The following is a 20,130-nucleotide window of genomic DNA, read 5'->3' as shown; positions in this document are numbered from 1 at the left end:
GGATTTATTCCCACAGACCTGTCTAAATTACAGCCCCAAGTTTTTCAAGCTTCTTTTCCAAAGAAAGCAAATCCACAGGGAATTTCATGTGTTCAGCATCTATACTTTATACTACATAACTTATGGAGAAGAAGCTGTGCAAGGAACAATGACTCCAGAACTGCTGCTTTAAATTTCAAACTTAAGACTCTTGGATTCAGAGAAAAGAGTCAAATTTTGGACAGAAATTACACACTCACAAAGAAGACAAAAAAAAAAAAAAAAGAATCTTAGATGTGGAATTGCAGAAGCAGGTTTTCAAATTTTGATCTGAAAACCATGGGAAATCTCAGAATGTGTATGGTAGGAAGGGACCACAGAGGGTCATCTGGTCAAAATTACAAACAGGGAAGAGAAGTCCCAAAAATACTGACTAAGAAGGAAAAATATYCCTGGTGACAAGTCCAATGGCAGCTTAATTCTCAAACCAGAACAGGACTGCAGCAAGRAAACTTTGCTGCTTTCTGGTTAATAAAGCAAATGCACTTTTCTGTGGACTTCCAACCTCAATGACAACCTAGTCTGGCACCTAGGGGAGCCCATAGAGAAACAGTGAGGCTTCTAAATTTGTCCTTAGGGTGACACCCTCCTGGGATCCACTTGCAGCCTTTAACAGACCCCAAGTGATGGTGAACTCATCTCAGTAAAATGCTGCTGCCCTCATTCTCAAATCAGGCAGTACAGCACAGGGCTGCTGACAGAAGTCACGTTCTGTTGCTGTTTTGCCAATTYTCCACACAGAACACTCAAATCCTATCTTAGCTGATCAAATCATAGAAACAATTTGGCAAAAGCAGCTGAGACGGTAGCAAAGGATGAGCCAATTAAAAGCAAACATTTTGCAATTGGAATCCAGGTTTTTGCCCAATATCTGCAGTAATGTTCAGCTAYCAGATCATGCCTGCTGATACCACACACCTATTACCCACCTCGGCTCAGTAACACCTGCTTTAGAGATCTAATCATTTTTATSAATTCCTTCTCACAACTGCATCACTTTTTCATTCTTAGCACTGAGAGAGAAAGCAAACACAACTGGCTTCAATCATATTTGCACCTTGCACAGAGATCAAACATTTAAGTAACAGAAACAATGAATAAAGAACAGTTTCTACACATTAAACAGCCCCTTCATGCAGATGGGTCAACTTCATGCCTCTACCATGGGAAGAGCAAATGGGAAGCACTGCAARCAGCTCCTCAAACAGAGGCATTTTATCCCAAGAGATGGCTGSATCCAATTACAGAAACATCCGATTAAAAATTCTTTTAAGTCAAAAACACAGAYGTGGGCTTTCCCTAATGCAAGAGCTCATAAGTTGATTCATTAAGCCTTCTCCKTTGTACTGCTTAAGCAAGTTACAACACTACAGAAATCACACACACAATTAGTAAAGCCGCTTGTGATTAAGCACTGTGTCTGGATCTGCAGCACCAACGTGGCTCTGACTCTAATCAGGGGCCAAACTCAGAAGGCACAAAGTAGAATAAAGCCTGGACCTGAGATATGCAATCATTCATTGTAGCTTTTAAAAAATCAACAAGAAAAATTCAATTAATTTCATTAACAGACCCCAGGCATTGAAATCCTAGGAATTTCCTGGTAGCATGTACATGGCTCTGTGTCTGGTGGTCTTCTCYGGAGGGAGTCAGCACCATGCAAAGCTCAAATTCTACAAGCATCTGTCTAAAGGTGGGCATGGGCTGTGTGCTCACAGAATGGTAACAATAATCTGGTTTTACACACTGATGTTGCACCCTCAGAGTAACTCCCAAAAATGAGGAGGAAATCAGGAGAACAAAYTATAGTATGTTCAAAATTCCCATACATGACATGAGAAAAATCACAACCTGCTACTGAGCAGAACAAGTCATTCACACCAATGCAATGTGGCTGTGATCTAACCCAAAATATCCAGATCCAGGCCCTCCCTAWGTGCTAGGAATACACCCAAACCCAGGCATGGCAGGATACCCACCTGAAAGTACGACAGTGACGTTCAGTGCAATGAACAACCCGCAGAACAATCCAACCCTGAATGTAGTCCAGGCTGGGACAGGCTGTGAACAAAGCCATGGCACAATTAAAGTGAGGGTAACAGGTTATCAGCAAAGTCAGATTAGCTGGCAGAGTAAACTTCAAATCACAAATACAAAATCCTGATCCCTGATTGCACTCTTGCTCTTGAAGTAAGGTTTCTTAAACTGAAAATGCCATGTTGAAACAGAGCTTGGATGTCTCAGTGCCCTCTGAAAAATATTCCAGACCACACAAACACTAAGCATATGCTTTTATTAGCACAAATTTCCTCTCACCATTTATCTCCTCCCTTCATTACCTTGTCTGCATGCATTAGGAGTAGCAACCTATTTCCAAACCTTCCGGAACTAAAGCAGATTATGTGGCCGTGCCCCATGCACGCTCACATCAATTATTTCCACTGTTTCATTGAGAAGTTGAATCTGATTTGGCACCTTGACAAGTTGGAGAAGCAGCTTCGCTCCACAGCCCTCATCTCTCACCTGAGCTGCTCCTAAGGGTGGAACACGCAGACGTTTCATCGCCTTCTGTCTGTCACCATCTTCCAACTCGTTGGTCACCACTTCCTAAGGAGACAAAGATATACAGACCTGAAGTTCATCTGAACAATGAGCAGCTGGTAATGGCACTAAACCCCAAAATAATGGGTGGTTTCCACATTACAGGTGAGCCCTGGCTCAGTGTTCTTTTAAYACAAAGCCATGAAAAGCTCACTGTGCTGCACCAAGCTCCTACACAGCAGAAATTAAGGCTTTTCCAAGGGAAAAGTTTCAGCTGAAGAGAACACACCCAAATTTATGTAAGCAGTGCCAGAAGTCAATGGCACTTCAAAATCAATTATTAGCTGCCTTGGGGATGAATACAAGCTATAGAGAGGGCAWAACATTATAAAAATTACAGTGTCACAGAAGAGGTTGGGTTGGAAGGGACCTCAAGATCTTGTTCCAACCCCCTGCCARGGGCAGKGACACCTTCCACTGGACCAGGTTTGCTCAGAGCTCCCACCAATCCAAGCTTGAACAATCCCAGAAATCAGCAGTGACCAAAACCCCATTTTTTGGCCAGTTCCARGAGGAGCAGTGCCCAGGCCAGTCTCTTCACCTCTGTTTCGGAGATGAGCTGGTTGATCTTCTTGCAGGTGTAGAAGGGAGCCACCTCCACCTCGGCCACCCTCCACTCCGCCCCCCGCGCCGTCTCCAGGTTCTTGTCATGCTTCTTCAGGATCTTGCGGAAGCCAGTGAAGTTCAGGTTCTGCAGGCAAGGGAAAAAACATGGTGCCTTTTAACCCCAGCCATCTCCCAGGGAAGAGAAATGGTTCTCTCTCAGCTGCTAGCAAAAAAGGAATCATTAATAAGAAGAATCAAAATGATTGCATCTATTGTTAGGGAGTTTCTGAGTTGCTACTTTATTATAAGTAATATATAATCCTTGCAAATAAAATAAAAAATGTGGGACTCAAGGGCATAAAAAGGGAGCTACCAAAACCTTTTTATTCCCTGAAAAGCCAGATCACTTCCTCCTTTATGCACAAAGTGACCTGATGCTACCTTGAAGACAAATAACCTTTAACAGGTTGTTTTCCCTTCTGAAAAATTCTGGGCTACTGACTTCTTTTAACTTTAAACTGGTTTCAAATCAAGTTCTCCAGATAAATTCACTACAGAAGGGAAATTTTTGTATGAAAGATGCCAATGCTGCAGATTAAATCCAGACAAGTGCACCCCACAGCAGCATTTTTTTTTAACAATTTGCATTGCACAATGACTGTAAAACCAGCTTAAGCTTGCAGATGTGGGAGATGCAACCCTCCAGCCTGTAGAGACAAGCACACAATGCCTAAAACAAGAATTAACTGTTGATTTCCAAGTTATGGATGAGTTCTGATTCAACCCCACACACAGCACCCAGGACAGGCAAAGCTCATCACACTGCACCAACTGCTGTGGCAGGATGCATTTGCAATCCTGCATTTTGCTGGGCAGGAAGCACCACTTCAAAAACTCAGCAAAAATGCAGAAGGACCAAGATTTACCTCAGAAAAAAAAGCTTAGAGAGTAGCTTGGGAAGAAAACCAGAGAAAACAGCAAAATCCAATGCCCTGGGGAGAGGCACCAACTACTCACTGAAATTATTCTCAATGTAATTATGCTYAAAGTGATTTAATGCCAGACCTCTCCCATATAGGTGGGAAATGAGGCTGGGGAGACAGGAGCAGGAAGCCAGAGCATTAATGACCTGTCTCATTGCAGACAAAAGACTTTAATTACTTTCTATTGGAAAAGCCAGCTCTCGGAGAGAGCAGAAATTTCAAATGAAAAACTGCAACAAAAGGATCATTTTGGTCAGAGATCTTTCTGTGGCCTGAGCTAACATCCCTTCATCTGCCATGGGTGCAATCCCAGCTTACTCCGGGGTTCTTTGGCTGGTTGGGATATGTTTATACCAGGCACSCTAAAACCTCTCCAGCAGCGTTTCATCCTCCAGCTGCAAAAATTCTGGAGCCACAAAGCTCGTGACAAAAGCACTGCTGGTCACAGTGGTGCWTCTGACAAGGAGGATGCAGTGATTGAACTGTGGAACAGAACAAAGATCATTTCTGCAGTTTGATATTTTGCTATTCTCCCTGCTTTCATTTGGCAAGGGGCCTTCTTCAAGCCTGACCTCCATTTCTGCTGCATTTTGAGAGAAAAAAACCCAACAAAACCACAAACAACAAACAGGGCAATTTATGCAATTATAAAATGCAGCATCAAGTAGAATGAAACAGTGGGCTCAAAAACCTTTGTGCATATATATTAGGAAATGCACAAGCAAGGCTGTTTAATAAGACTGGTTCAGCCTTTATTATTCACCCAATAAATGCACTATATTATATAAAGAATAAGTAACTAAATATTATATGTTTAATTTCTCAGCATTTCTTTGTCCTGAAACACAGCATTTCAAATAAATAAATTTTTAATCTATGTACACAGTCTAGAATAATATTTTCCTGTTGACAACAAATGAATTTTATCACAAGTTTAATCATTGATAAGTTAAACACGAAAGAGGTGCTCTGGAGACTGGTTATAGACTCCATTTGGTTTGTGTACCTCAGGAATGAATGCATGAAACTTGTGCTTTTGTTCAGCCCTAAGACACTAAGGAATTTTCTTCAGGTGGATTTTCCCTCCTCAGTAACAYGACTCAAGGCATCAGCATTTCAYCAAAGCCAATTTGWTATTTMTAATGCTGCTGTTGACTTCACTCCMCCTCCTACACAAAGGGCTCAGCTACATCATCCTCCCACCAGGTTATTGTTTTTCTTCTCTCCCAAACTGCTTGAATATTCAAGAACTTGAATATTGCTYGTTTTTATATTCTAAGCTCAAGAGTGATTAAGAGTAGCACCCTGGAATTTAGTTTTATGTCTGATTTAGTGCTTGTATTCCTTGTCCTCAACTTCAGTACTAATTTGAAGGAATTTTTCTCATTCTCTCTCTGGAGTTATGTTGTAGAAACCAGCTCTGCTACCCCTGCAAAGTGTGAAAGAGGGTAAAACCAGATGGGGTTTAGATCAATATTTAGTAGACTTACAGTGGGTCTGCACTCATGGTAGCAATAAGCAAAAATACCAGTGTGCAACATGCCTTTCTTCACTGAGGAACAGTTGGAAAAGATTTCCCAAAGGAATGACCCGTGACATCTCCTATTTTAAATCTTCATCAAGCCTCAGAATTGATTTTTTGTAATTAAAAGGCTGTCTTCTTTTAAATGAGAAAACAAATGTAAGTGAAGAAATCACAGCATCTGATGCTGCTCCACTCCATTACTGAAAAGATACAGACACTCCACCTTTCCCAGGATTCTGAACTAGGAACTACCACTAATAGTTACAAAGCTTTCTTAAGAAACTCAAGAGTTTCCAGACACACACTCAAAGATARCATTGCTTTAGGAGAGGTACAAATACCCGGAATTTTGTGAGAATAAGTTTTGTCCATACAGAAGAGTGGTACTCAATTTATTCCTACCATGAATTTTGTTTAGTGAAATTCTCCACTACAGATCTGGCAGAGATGTAAATACAGACATAGCCAATTTAAGCTCCAACATTCTTATTTAACAAGCTAAAAACCCTCATAGTAAGACACTTAAAAACATTTCAGAGCATTTAACTCCAGAAGAGGTAAAACCCAGCCAAAAAGATATTAACAGTTTAAGATTTTTATTTCAAAATTTTTGGAACAAGATCAACGTCTGCAATATTTACCAGGCCAAAAATCCAAGTACAACTAAAGATCCATTTGTTTTCATACCTCAAGGCAAATGAGCCTGTATCCTGCAGAAATCAAAACATTTTTTTTTTTAAATTGATGTTTTAGTAAGAGATTCTGATACAGCAAGGTCACAGCCACTACCATGGTAACGCCAAGAGGAAACAGTACATCAGGATTTCAAGTTTCATTCCAAATATGAGATAAAAGAGCTTCTTCCTCAACCTGCACAGAACAACACAGTGCAGAAGGAAGAGGTCCTGCCTGGACAAAGGTGCTGGGGTCAGCCAGCTCAGAAAAGGAAGAAGCAAAGTCCTTCTGCAGGTCAGCTTAGCACTTCCAGCTCCATGARAAGCAACCAGATGCAGACTGCTAGCTGCATGCTACCTGCCTTTTCTCTACAAGTGTTTAGGGGCCCCACAAAAAGGGAAGAAATAAATCAAAAACCCTTTGAGTGAGGCAACTGACGGACACACGAAGCAGGGGGGAGTTTAGGGACAGGGCTCTTGGCAGGTACCTGGTAGTTCTGCAGGAGGATGAGGCTGAGGTAGAGCTCGCTGAAGGCCAGTTTCAGGTCTCGGATGTTCCTGTGCTGGACCCGCTCCTCGTGGGACAGGTGGAAGACGGGTTTTCGGCGCCGCTGCAGCGTGGAGGCTCCGCTGGCCTCCTTCTGCGCGTCCAGCGTGGACTGCAGCTCCGTCCGCAGCGTGGTGAAGCGGCGCTGCGCCTCCGCAAGCTTCTCTGGGGACAGCCACAGCGAAAGAAAGGTTTTAGGGATCTCTGAGCCCTCAAAAGCACCGGAGCTATTGCTCAGATAAGGTGTTTGTGAGTAAAACGCACCCTACTGAAAAAGGCCTACTGCATGGCCTTCCCCCGGCACGCGTTGAACTCAGCGGCTCTGCGTGTTTTTCTTTTTGTGGAACAGAATCACAGACTGTTTTGGGTTGGAAGGGACCTTAAAGACCATCTCATTTCAACCCTGACATGGGCATGGACACCTCCCACTTGTTCCCTGTCCAGCCTGGCCTTGGACACTTGCAGGGATGGGGCAGCCACAGCTTCTCTGAGCAACCTGTGCCAGGACCTCCCCACCCTCACAGAGAATTTCTTCCCAATATCCCACCTCACCCTGCCCTCTGCCAATGTGAATCCATTCCCCCTTGGTTTTCTCACTCCAAGCCCTTGTCCCAAGTCCCTCTACAGCTCTCCTGGAGTCCCTTTAGCTCTGAAAGGGGCTCTAAAGCCTCCCTGGAGTCCTCTCTCCTCCAGGTGAACATTCCCGGCTCTCCCAGGCTGTCTCCAAGCACAGGTGGCCTCTTCTGGACAAACTTAGAATTTTAAATTGATGGGCCCACATCCCTCTTGTGCTCTGAGCCCTGGACCTGGGTGCAGAATTTCCAGGTGTGGTCTCAAGGGCAGAGCAGAAGAGGAAGCTTTTTTTCATTAAACCTATGTAAAACATACAAGCTCTCAAGCAAAAAAATTAATTAATATGGTCAAAATCAAGGGCTGYCCCTTCAGCACAGACTGAAGCAGCATTAGCCAGGAACTGAGACCTCTCAACTTCCATGCCAGCTTGGATTTTTAGAGGATGCTCATTCCAGCCCCACACAAACACCTATACGGGATGGAAGAGGCCTGATCTGTATCTGGGGACTCCAAACCAGCACAGGGACACCAGGACAGACGGACAAATGTCCCCATGCTGGCCTGAGGCAGCAGGCAGAGAGGGACTGATCCAAATACCAAAGCACTGACCACACGTCTGCCTCGTATGCAAAAGAAAAGCTGCTCCTCTTGAAATAAATCAAGTGCACAAGAAGCATTAGGGAAAAATCCTGTTAGCCAACATGATGAAACATGACAGTGAGTAAGCAAAGCGTTTTTCAGATCTGTGCACCCACTTCTGACTGCGTGTTTACTATCTTTTCATGTGACAGTAGGGAAATCAAAGAAGACAAACCCCACACTTCAGATGTGACACTGAATTTTGTTCTCAGAGAGCRGCACAGCCCCTCTGCCAAGCTCCCGGTGACAGACAAACACAGCTCTGCTTTGATCAGGAGTTACAACACTGCTGGCTGCTGTACATGATCCGCTGGAATCATTTATCCCTCTTTGCCTCGCTTTAGAAGCGTTCCCTCGTTATTTACTGGTTAAAGAGCCCGTCAGCCTGCACTTAAATACCATTCTGGTGTGTTTTCAGAACAAGCCTGTGTCTCTTCCTCACACCCAAGTATGAAAGAAGGTGTTCCTTCAAACATGCTGCTTTATGTAGCCTCAGAAAATAATATTTTTGGCTGAATAACAATCTTTTAAAGCTAAAACCAGCATAGTTAAGACCGTTATCGTCCTCTTTGTTCTGTACAACTGGTTCCTTCCAGGCTTTTTGTCCCCTGCTAGGCTTCAGTCACAGCTTTGGCATCTCTGGTGATAAGCAGTGTCACGGGCCATGGGTGTTGGTGTTGGCCAGGACGATGCTGACCAGGTTCACCCAGCACTGACTCAGAAACCACAGAGCCACAAGGTCCCTCCACTACCCAAAGCTCTGCCCAGCAGCCTCCTGGATGTGAATACAATTCTCTTCATTAGTATCTTACATAGCAACTCAAGCATAATCCTCAATTGCTTCCCAYTCAGATGGAAGATTTATTCTTCCTTTTCCTTATTCAATTCTGTTTAATTTTAAGAGCAAAACTACTCTATAAATAATTTTACAGTGCTCTGTATAAGGTATTTTCTAGAAGGAGAACACCTTTCCAAACAGGAAATGGGGATCAATATAGGAAATGAAATACAGAGGAAACTGAAACTCTCTTTTGCTTGCTTATAAACTTTATTAAAGGAAGAAAATTTAAAATGCAGGGAAGGGCAACTCCTCTCTGACAACTTCCMCAGCTGCAAGGACTCCACCAAGCAGAGGCAGTGCAGCAACAGTGAGAATGGTCTGCCCACAACTGCAGCCACATAATATTTACCACAACAAGATCAGACTGCAGAAACAATAATCCCTTCCCACTCTGGGAGCTCCCTCGGGAAGAAGTAACAGATATCTGTTCAAATCAAAAGCCTTCACATAAATAAAGCTCACAACTGCACTCTCTGTATTGAAAACATCTATTAAACCATCTGTGACACAATGAAATTTCTTTTAGATCAAATTAGTAGATATGGAAGAGTTTAAATTTAAAGCGCTGTTCCATTGTCCCTACATCCAGAAAAATCTTTAAATCCATCAGCCTATAACACAATATTTAAAGAAAAGACAATGCCTTGAAATATTTATGACTGCTGCTCTCCACAACAAATGTCACTCCTGAGAAAAGGCCATCCTGTCACCACCTTCTCCCTCCTGCACTGATTCCAGCTGTCCTGTCCACAAATCACTTCATCTTATTAAAATATGATTTTTTTACCATCAAGACTCAATGCAGAAGCAAAACAAAATGTGTGCTGCTGTTGTTAAAACCTCCTAGGGACTGCACAGGGAAATAGAAAAACAGGATAGAAAATAACTCCTCAGTTTGCAGTATACTCCAAAATAATTGGAAAGTCATACACCGCTATCACTAATTTAGCACTATCCACCACTAATTTAACACTCTGAAAAGTGACTTTTAAAAATGTCACATGAGAGAGTTAGGAAAAAAGCTTAGAAGCTGGAACCACTCTTGCTGTGTTGCAGCATTTTGCATGACCTGATGCCCAACAAGCCCTCAGCTCAAGTGTAATTTCATGGCAAAGACTAAGGAGAAATCCAAAACCAACAGAGGCAGACTTCAACTGAAGTGCTCACCATAAAGCAGCAGCTTTGCCCAGAAAATGCTGCTAGATCCTGACTAAAAGAGTCTAAAGACTTATCACCTCAACTACGCAATTCCAAGTCGGTTTTTTACTTCATTTTCCGAGTTTTAAAAGGAAGTTCACACATAAAGGTGATGGAAAAAAGACTGTTCCATGAAGGAACCAATAAAATTTCCCCCCAAGTTTCATTTCACAGGCATGGGTGTGATCAAAGCCTGTTTCACCAGACAGGAGGTGATCCAAGAGCCTGAACCTCCTCCAGCTACCCAGCTCATGGCATTTCAGGCAGGCCCTTTTAGCATTCCTTCCCTTCTCTACTTGCACATATTTTGTTCAATATTTAGCTTCCCAATTTAAAGCCAGGGTTTCCTACAAATGACAAAACCATTCCTAAACTAGCCACAAAAATGCTGCTGGCCACTGTTTAGTCAAATCCTGATGATGCTGATTTTAAATATAACAAACCTAAAACTGGTGACAAATAAAACTTTAGCACGTGAACAGGCGTTCCTCTGCTGGAACCATCTKAAAGTTTTAYTGCCATTCCTCTTTCMGAYGAGGATAGAGCTTTTTTGAGCACGGTCCAAATAAYCCCAAATTGTTTATCAAATCTGATKTAGTTAATGGCAGTTTTCCTTTTCACTGAGCTGGGATATTTCACTGTTTCACTATTGTACTGGCAGTGGAATTAAGACAATGTTTGATGGGAAAAGCAAAGAAAGGGATTTTGTATCAGTGATTCCAGCTCTGAATGCTCTGAGAGGAACTGGGATGTGGGTGCAGCCCATCCCAAGAGRATGAGCTTGGTTGGCTGTGCTGTGGCAATCCTGGGTGATGCTCACTGAAGATCCCTCAGCCCAGGGAAAGATGACGAGGAAACAAAGCAGAGATCAACAGAAAACTTGGCTTTTTTGAAAATGAACAATATTTACTGTGGTTAAGACAGSGGTGTAATAAACCATATAATAAACCTGTAATAAATAGGATGTGCCAGGTCATAATCCAAGCCAACACATGCCTGGAGGTACAATAGGGTCCGACATGACAAATTTCTGACACCATCAAGGAGAGGAACCACTGATGGAACATTTCTTGCTGCAGCTCACTGCTAATAACCTTAATAACAGGTTTCCATTCTATGAAAATCACGTCACTCTTCTAGAAATAAAAGACTTACTTTAATCTTATCACAGGAGATTTTTAAATTACATGTATTCTCTCCTGGAACTTTTCGAAGTGACAGCTAGCTGGGAAAAAAAAACAACCCTACCCCATATTATGAATGCCATTTTGAACAATGCTGGAATGGGTGCGTACATGTGGGTGCACGTGTGGCAGCAGGTCCTCATTAGGGAAAATTATAATCTGTATTGTGCATCTAAATTGACAGAACTTCCTGCACAGAGTCTAGCTCGCAGTGCTCAGGATCTGATAAGGCTCAGAAAGGAAATTTCTGAGCATAAAAACCTCAGATCTGGGATGGAAACACAAGATTTCCCAGCGAAACAAAACACAGCACTGCTCTGAGTTAAGGACATATGAACTGCAAGCAGAGAAATGCCTATAAAGTGTAAAACCCAGGGAGCCTAATAAAAAATACCAATTCTACCTAAAAACTGCCTCTTGTCCTGACACTCAGTCTGCTGCAGGGAGCTGGGGGAGCAGGCACAGCCAGTCCAAAGGAGATTTACTTCCCTAGATGGAAGCTGAACAGAGGGAAGCTTCAGTGCTCAGCCCCTGCATTTATCATGCTTTCAGCTTTCCTCATGTTCACAGCCCAGATCCTGCTGGCAGCAAAAGAGCCAGCAATAAAGTCATCACCCCATGGTTATGAAAATGTTTTGCACAATTCAACTGTGTCCTTGTTACCAGATTAAAATCAGAACTAGAAAAGGCTACCATTTTGTGCTGCAAATCCTGTTTATAGCACTGAGTTCATAAATCAATATGTCAAGATGAAGTATAGAAGCCAATGCATTGCTGTATCTACATTTAAATGCTTTTCTACGTGAAATTCTATTTTAAACCTTACCAAAAGTGGCTGAAAATCATCTGAAGTGTAATGGCAGGAGGAGACAGAGCACACCAAGCCTTTTGTAGCAATTTTACAGGGTGGATTTCCAATTAACCCATTCTAAAGTTGTTTTCAAAACACAAGATTGGGAAGGCAACTTTCTCAGAGAAAACAACAAACAACAGCACTTGTTATATGACACCTTGAAATTATCTTATCACACTCTTATCATCACAACGTTTTCACTCCCAATACACAGCCCATGGCAATTGCTGCTGGCTGATGTACTCCAGAAAGATACAGGAGTTTAAGAAAGAGTTCAGTGTTTAAAAACTTGTTGGACCCATCGAGATGATCGAGATATCAYGCACAGGCAAGCCCAGGAGAGCTGCTCCTGCAGAAACTCAGGAAACACCTGCTAGGAAGCTCAGCACAACTAAAACATGCCCAGAAGATTGTCAAYATGGATAAGCTGAAAGACTGCACCCTTTAGTTTTAAGAGCATCTCCATAAAGTTCACGGATACTCTGAAAGTTCAAAGTAATGAAGGCACCTGCCTTTCAATCCCCCTCCACCCAAATACCAGGGTTTAACTCCAGATCTGTGATTAAACCAGAGCAGTTTTCCAAACAAACCCGCCCTCTAATTACCTGATGGTAGACCTGCACTGCCACTGTGGTTATCCTGAAACTTTGGGACCTTCAGGCCCTTTTTCTGCTGTTGAATTTTCCACAAATACACACAAATAAGCACCTTACCTGAATAGAAGATGTTGATTTTGGCAAGTTCTTTCTCACAGGTTTGGAAGAATTTCTCTTCAAACGTGGCAAAACATCTTTTCACCGTGTCCTCATCTGTGTCTACAAAACAAAACAGAAAAACAAAGAAGCTGTAACAGAAGAACAGGGGAACGATTTTACATGTGGCTGCCATGGAAATAGTTCTTCAGAGTAAATCCATCATCTTTGTMATGCAGAGAAAGAAGAACAACCAAGTCCAAAGGGCTCAAGGGAACACACATTTATTTGGCTGTAAAAGGAATTGCACCAAGACACAAAGGGACACGCTCGTGTCAGCAGTAACAGCACCTTGAGCAAAGTTCCCATCATTTTTTTTGACCCTTCAAGTGTTATTCCAGATCTCCCAAGCTCCTTTTTCACTTCCTAACCCAACCTGTGCTTGAAGACAAGAGCTGAGCATAAACGTTAACTCCAGCTCAGCAAACATTTGTATTTGTATTTAGAAGAAAAGCACCAGATTTTCAAATGAACTTCAACTGGCAATTCTGGGGGACCCACTGTCTTCAGCCACCATTCCCACCTTCTCGTCAGGATAATCCTTCAAATACAAACACAGCATCACAGCAAACAAACCCATACAGAAATCCAGACAGAAAACTCTGTGGAAGCTGCCCTCTTGGAAAATAAAAGCTTTCTCTCATAAGCAAAGTTGAAAGGAAAATGTCTAAACTATGGTGACTGCAACCAGATCCACAATACTCCTTTGACCCGCTGTTCTGGGACAGTTTTAGCTCTTTTGGAAGAACTACATACAATTCCGTAATTAAAGTCTAAACTTGMAATTAAAGCAGCAATTTGGTCACCTTGTTGTTATAAAAAATACGGYGCAGAATCTCACAGACAGAATGCATTTTCTAGTAATTAAGAAATTAGTTTAATGAGTTAAAAAAAAATCGAGACAGGCTATAATTACCAATTYCAGTACTGTCAAAAACCAAATGTTGCTAATGCTGAAGCAAAGCAGACTCTTCATACCCTCCTGTAGTTACAGCCCCTGAATCTTCATGCTCTCTCACAGATTGCAAGGGTTAGTGTTAATACAAACAGGACAATTAAAACTTTATTATGGTGTTGATAATGTTGAGAAATAGACCACAGAACTATGGAATTGCTTAAGGTTGGATTGAGATGATTAAATCTAATCACTAAYCCAGCAGYTCYAAGMCCACCACCAGACCATGTCCCCAGGTGACACATCCACATGTGTTTTGAACCCTTCCAGGGATGGGGATTCTACAAGATTCAAACAGATGTTGAAATTCACATTATTAAATTGAGAGGTYGAGTGACTACACAGAGGTTTCATTTACTATCAGATGCACATATTGGACTGTCATRACCAAGAAATCCTTTCCTTTTAGCATTAATTTCCAGGTAAAACCAACCTCAAGGAATATTTAAATACAAAATTTCAACATTTAGAATTTCCTATTTTTTATTTTGTTTGCAGCTCTGATATTGAGCACCACAAACCTACAAAGGCTTCAGTTCCATTTTTAAGGGATGATGTGGAAAGAGTAAAGAAAACAACACAAAACTGCAGTGCAAGGGCAACCTTGGAAGAAATCTGTCTCTTTTTTTGTAGTTTGATGATGCTTTAAAGAGTAAACAAAGAAAATAACCAGTTCTGCACAAATGCCCAGTGTTTACAACTCCATCACCCAAGGGCTTGTAGAGAAAAATTCTCAAGGGCTCCAAAGCCTGTTCCAAACTCCAAGTTTTGGCTCCAAGGGTTCCTTTCTTATCCARTCATTATCCCTGCAGTGCTGTGGCTACTCCTGAGGATGAAGCTCCCTCCCTGGAGCAAACAAACCCTGCAATGACAGGGCTTGGGCTCCTCTTTCTGCAGGAGAACCGCAGCAGCCTCGAGGTGTTCTTGCAGCCCTGCAAACAAGGGGGTGAAGCAGCAGAAATTACCACGCAATACTTAAAATGCAGAGGTTTTATTCACTGCCTGCCTGAAACTTTTTAAATAATAGTAATCACAAGATACCAAACCAGAGCTCTTAAGGGCAGACCTGAAAGGCAAATTCTCCAGCCATAAGAGTTTACCCAGCAGAAAAGTTTACCCACAGATGCCTTCTCACACGGGGGAACCATCATTTCCTGCATTTGAAAATAAGTCATATAGAAATAAAAGCACACAGGCTCCCTGCTTTCCTGCTTCAAGAACACCAAACCTCTTCTGCCATCACTTGTTTCTACATTTCAGTACATTCACAAAATAATAGTAAAACCAAGCAAGTTTTTAAACTTCAGCAGCGGAACTACCAAAGAATAAAAAAAAAAAAATTCGTCAAGCACGGAATATATTTTTTGTCCATAAAGTCAAGTAAAATAGCACCTAAGATAGCAAAAAGCTCAGTAAAGCAACATAGTGTTAACATAATCAATGCTAAATATCACAATCAGWATCTTGTTTTATAAATTATTAACCAGATCAAGAAATTAAAAATAAGTGTGTTGAACAATTTGACCATAATCTGAAGTTTAGAACAGGAAAATGTGCTTTGAACATAAACCAACTACTACTGGAAACCCTTCCAAAACCCTTCCACTTAGGAATTCAGGTCTCTATCTCAACCTCAAAACACTGCTGACTCTGAGGAAAGCGACTTCTATATAAGCTATTCAATATCCTTCTCCAAATGTCAAACACTGCCTTATAAAAGATATTTTGCAGACCAGGGTGGACACCAGCCTTTAAAAAAAAAAATCAGGATGTTCTGTGAAGAAAAGGTTTCCCTTTGGTGCCGGTCCCACCACAACCCAGTCATTGAGCTGCAAAAATAGCCAAGCACTGCCAAGGCTACTGCCCTTATTTATTTATTTATCCATTTATTTATTTATTTACTTTTTCCCCCCCAAGGCTGGGACAGTTTTTGCCATGAGAAAATCTCRGTGCCAGAAGCCTGGCCTTGGCTCCGGGAGCTCCATGACAACAGGGGCTGCTTTTGAAAGGCGCCCAGTCCTCATAACCTTCCTTTTGTTCTGTTTCTATAGCCTGAACACTCCATTTACCCCAACAGCCTGCGAGAAGGCAGCCTGATCAATACAACCCACCTCATCTTCCTATGGATTGCCTGTCCTGAATAAAAAAAAAAAAAAAAAAAAAAAAAAAAAAAAAAAAAAAAAAAAAAAAAAAAAAAACCACCAAAAAACCAGAAAAAGGCTGCAAAGCTCTTGCTTTTCCTTATGAAGCCCAAAGCAGCAGGAATCTGGATTTACTCCCCACCCTCGCCCCGTATTTTCAGGTTTGCACAGCGCTCAGATGTTGGCACACCTAAAATAGACCTCAAAGCTGGAAAATTAACATCCAAATTACACTCCTAAGCTGTCCCAAGCACTCATTTCTCAGTGCCTCTCTCAACTCTTCATTTAATTTCTCATTTTCTGCAGCTCTGGTGTATAAACAAATGATCAGCATCCCGGGCAGCTCTGCTTGCTCACTGCCTTGCAAGAGCACAACAGTTAAAGTTTCCTTTCTTAAAAGTAATCATTTTTAATAAGTCMTCTAATCTTTATCATGCTGGATTTTAAAGGGCATTTTTAATTAAAAAAGATTCATTAGCTTTGTTGTGAGATCAGCACAGGTGTAGTTCTCTGAATCACCTCTTTGCTACAAAACAGCTTTATCTGAGTAATGCTATTTCGACATTTCAGTGAGAGAGGAGGCAATCTGATTTATGAGGAGGGCTCTGAAATCTAGCCAGTGAAATAAAAAAAAAAAAATTAAGCTCAACATTGGCATTAAACACATACATAATCAACGAACACACTAATTTAAAAAAATTTTCCATATCCAATACACAGGGCTCAAGTAGGTCTACCACTGAAGAACTGTGTTATGAAAAATTAACAAGATTTAAAAGACAGTGTTCTTGTATCTATAAAGACARTAACTGCTTATATTTCTAGGCACACTAGGGRAAAAAAAGAAGAAAAAGCCATTTCCATTACTACTCAAAACACTAAAAAAGTGGGTCACTATAATGAAAACATCTATCTGCCTCCAAAATCCCATCAGCTTTGTCTGTCTACTCAACCATCACAATTTCCTCACACCCTTGATAGATCTGCAACATCAAGACTGTAGTTTTCCCAACCTTTTATACARTCCAGTGAAATTCTGCAGGTAAAAAAATCAACCTGTGGCATCCATAAATGCAAGGACAAAGATTACCTTTAAACTTCTAATGCGTCATCTTCATGTTTATTGGGGCAGTTTTCCAAAGGAAAGGTTTTTCCACAAGGMAACTCCCTTTCTCACAACAGAAAGCCACACTTGGGTCAGCTGCAAATGGGATCATTTTCTGAAACTTTCAATAAATTCATTACTCACCATGTACTAYGTCCTATCTTGTAGCAAATATAAGTTTGCTTGTACAGATTTTTAAGTGGTTTAAGTACAGCTGAAGAAATCTCTTCCTAGGACTTATTGTTGCTGTAGGAAGAGGAAAGAAGCCATCTCTGCTTGTAAATAAAGAACATTTGTGTTCATGTTATTGCACCTTAATGTCTGAACTGCMAATTGCACATGTAATGGTGTGAGTCTCTTATGGAATTTATTCCATCCACCAAAAGTGGATCTYGAATTAAAATACTGTAAAATCATCAGGGAAGAAGCTTCATGAGCTAGTTGGTATTAAAAAAAAGTCAAGAAAATTCACAACAGACTATACATGCTTTTCTAAGCCATCACAAATAAGCTGTGATCAGCTCTCCAGAATGCTTTAGCCCAAATTAGATTTGGTTATTAAATTATTGCCTTAAACCTAGCAATAAAAAATGACCATTCAGGTAGCAAATGAGGCTGGCATTGCCTGCACCCACAGGGTTGATGTATGGGCAGGGGAAGGACAGGGCAAGAACTGCTGCAAGTCACCAACACAAGTTCTCTCAGGTTTTGGTTCACCACTTTGTGGTTTTTACCAATTAACTCAGAGTGAACAAAATCTGTTTCGAAACACCTTTAGAAATGCAATTTCCAGGTTGGTAAAAATCCTGCTTATTTTTTAGACCATATCACTGAAGCTTAYAAGGAAACCAGCCAGATTTTTACAGATGGTTGATTTAGCTGGAAAGCAAAAGCAACCTCCACAACATGCCTACAAGCTAGACATCCAACCAAGTGTCTACTATAAATTATTTATATTTGTGACTCTGTAAACACAGATTCTAAAGCAATGACAGCGTCCTGGTGTGAACTTCAGGTGCAGAAAAACCAGGCAAAGCAGCAGTGAGATGTGAGGAGACAGCTCCAAGTGCCAGGTTTTGCAGTGTACAGGGCAGCTGCCACCTGTTCTACAGGTCCAGTTCTTTAAACAAGGATCCAGCACTCAAAATCACTCCTTCTGCCAGCAAGGAAGGCACTGCTAGTCTTTGTCAGCTMTTCCACTAAAGTTTCACTTCTGTACCATTAGGAGAATCACTACTCCCAGCAGAATTAAAAAACTGAGGCTGTGTGGTACCTCAGATTTGAAGGACAGCAAGGCAGAAACTTGTGACAGGAAAAAAAAGAAAGAAAGAAAGAAAGAAAAGCAGCACAAATGCCAGTAATATTTCAAACCCTGCCATAAAAATATTGATAATGCAGGATGACAGACCTGGGTGCCAGGTGACATCATACAGGGACAGCACTCAAAACCTGCTTTCCCTGACTAACAACCACCTTGAGATTCGTCTCTTTTCAAGAAAAGTAGAGATTTACGGAGTGTTTTTGCAGAAGTCTCCCAATAAACTAGATGATAAATACTGCCCCACACTCCAGGGCGAAGGAAAGKCAATCAACAGGAACTGGGAGTCAAATTTCACATTGACCTTTACTCCAAGACCAGGAATGGAGAGCACCAGGGTTGAGTTACTCAGTGGTACACACCAGAACCTGTCCAGGCCACGGCTGCTGGGTTGTGACATGCAGAAATCCTGCAGCTTTGTGGGATTACCAGGATCACACCGGGCCATTCCCAGCTTACACAACGCACCCACACTTTCCTCCAGCTGCTCACCTGCTGTCTCCAGCTCTGCTTTGCATCAAAACAAGACAAGACAGCAGCAATTATGGCTGCACAAAAAGCCATCCCACAAAGGTTAAGAGAAGCAGATATTCCAGCCTCTTACAGATGAGATCTGAATCAGCCCCTGCAGCTCTAGCTGATGATTCAAAAGATGAGTTCAGCACTGTCCTCCATTCCCTCTTCATCAGCTTTTTATCGGAGCAATGTTGCATCCAAGATTTCATCAATGACAGGGCCACCAAACTAAAAACTTAGCAGTACCTGTTCATGCTTTTAAGACCCACACAATGGACCCCAAGTAAATAAGCACAGCTGCAGTTTCTGCAGCCACAAATCTGCCTGAAAACCCTTCAGTTCTGTTAAATCACATGGATGGAAATAAGGACACTTCCCTAGGTTGCCCAATTTGACCATTAAAGCAAGAGGACAAAGACAAAACAGAAGCATGGAAAACCAAAACCAGAATTGCTGATATAAAATCAGGTGCTCAGAGCTCAAACTGAAGTTTTTCCATCTAGCTTTTCCATGTCTCCCTTCAGCCTGGCAGAACTCAATGGATTCAGCAAATCCTCTGCTGATTATCAGGACAAGTGCTCCTGACCTTTCGGCCAAGCAGCAATTAAACAAATATAAATGTAGGCTCCAGTGAGGTAGGGCAAGATCACCCCAAGTTGTAGAGATCTGGGCAAGTTCCCAAAGCAGGGATGGACCACTGGGCACTTCTTCCATGGGGAGAGGACCTTGGAACCCCATGGAGATGATGGGGACCGGAAATGCAGCAAGAGGAAATCACAGGAAATAGTGCCGAATACAGAGATCCCTTACCTTAAAACCCACAAATATTCTTTTTTCTGCCCCATCTCCTGAATAAAAGTGGAAAGTGGAAAATGAAATGGGAGCAAACTTTCTAATCTTCCTTAATGTGCATTCTTATTTATCAAGAAAGATGTAAATTTGTGAATGTGAAGATTTTAATCAAACAGAAAAAGTTTCTGTCAGGAAATAAAGCTTCATGATAAAATGACTGTTTATGCTCCTTTTATTGAGCCTGCAGCTTTCAAGTTTTACTTCCAGAATTTTACTTGAGCAGCAACAATTACCTTCTCATTAAAACTGCACAAAAACTGTCAGAACATCTGACATAACCAAAAAGAAG

The 20,130-nt window shown here is 41.7% G+C and overlaps 1 protein-coding gene across 1 annotated transcript in view; it reads right to left on the bottom strand.

Moving 5' to 3' along the window:
- Positions 1-20,130, bottom strand: part of XPR1 (xenotropic and polytropic retrovirus receptor 1) — a 104,039-nt gene that overhangs the window by 22,843 nt on the left and 61,066 nt on the right. Inside the window, exons 3-7 of the mRNA XM_057374908.1 lie at positions 12,916-13,017; positions 6,857-7,080; positions 3,182-3,331; positions 2,563-2,646; positions 2,019-2,100 (exon numbers count right to left, since the gene is read on the bottom strand). Of these exons, the coding sequence (XP_057230891.1) occupies positions 2,019-2,100; positions 2,563-2,646; positions 3,182-3,331; positions 6,857-7,080; positions 12,916-13,017 (642 nt within the window). The remainder of the gene's footprint in view (positions 1-2,018; positions 2,101-2,562; positions 2,647-3,181; positions 3,332-6,856; positions 7,081-12,915; positions 13,018-20,130) is intronic.

This window comes from Malurus melanocephalus, unplaced genomic scaffold (assembly GCF_030028575.1).
Source record: "Malurus melanocephalus ecotype Western Australia unplaced genomic scaffold, MMel_1.1 scaffold_236, whole genome shotgun sequence".
Taxonomy (NCBI): domain Eukaryota; kingdom Metazoa; phylum Chordata; class Aves; order Passeriformes; family Maluridae; genus Malurus; species Malurus melanocephalus.
Note: the sequence above shows the minus strand (reverse complement) of the source record. Positions and strands in the feature narration are given on the sequence as shown.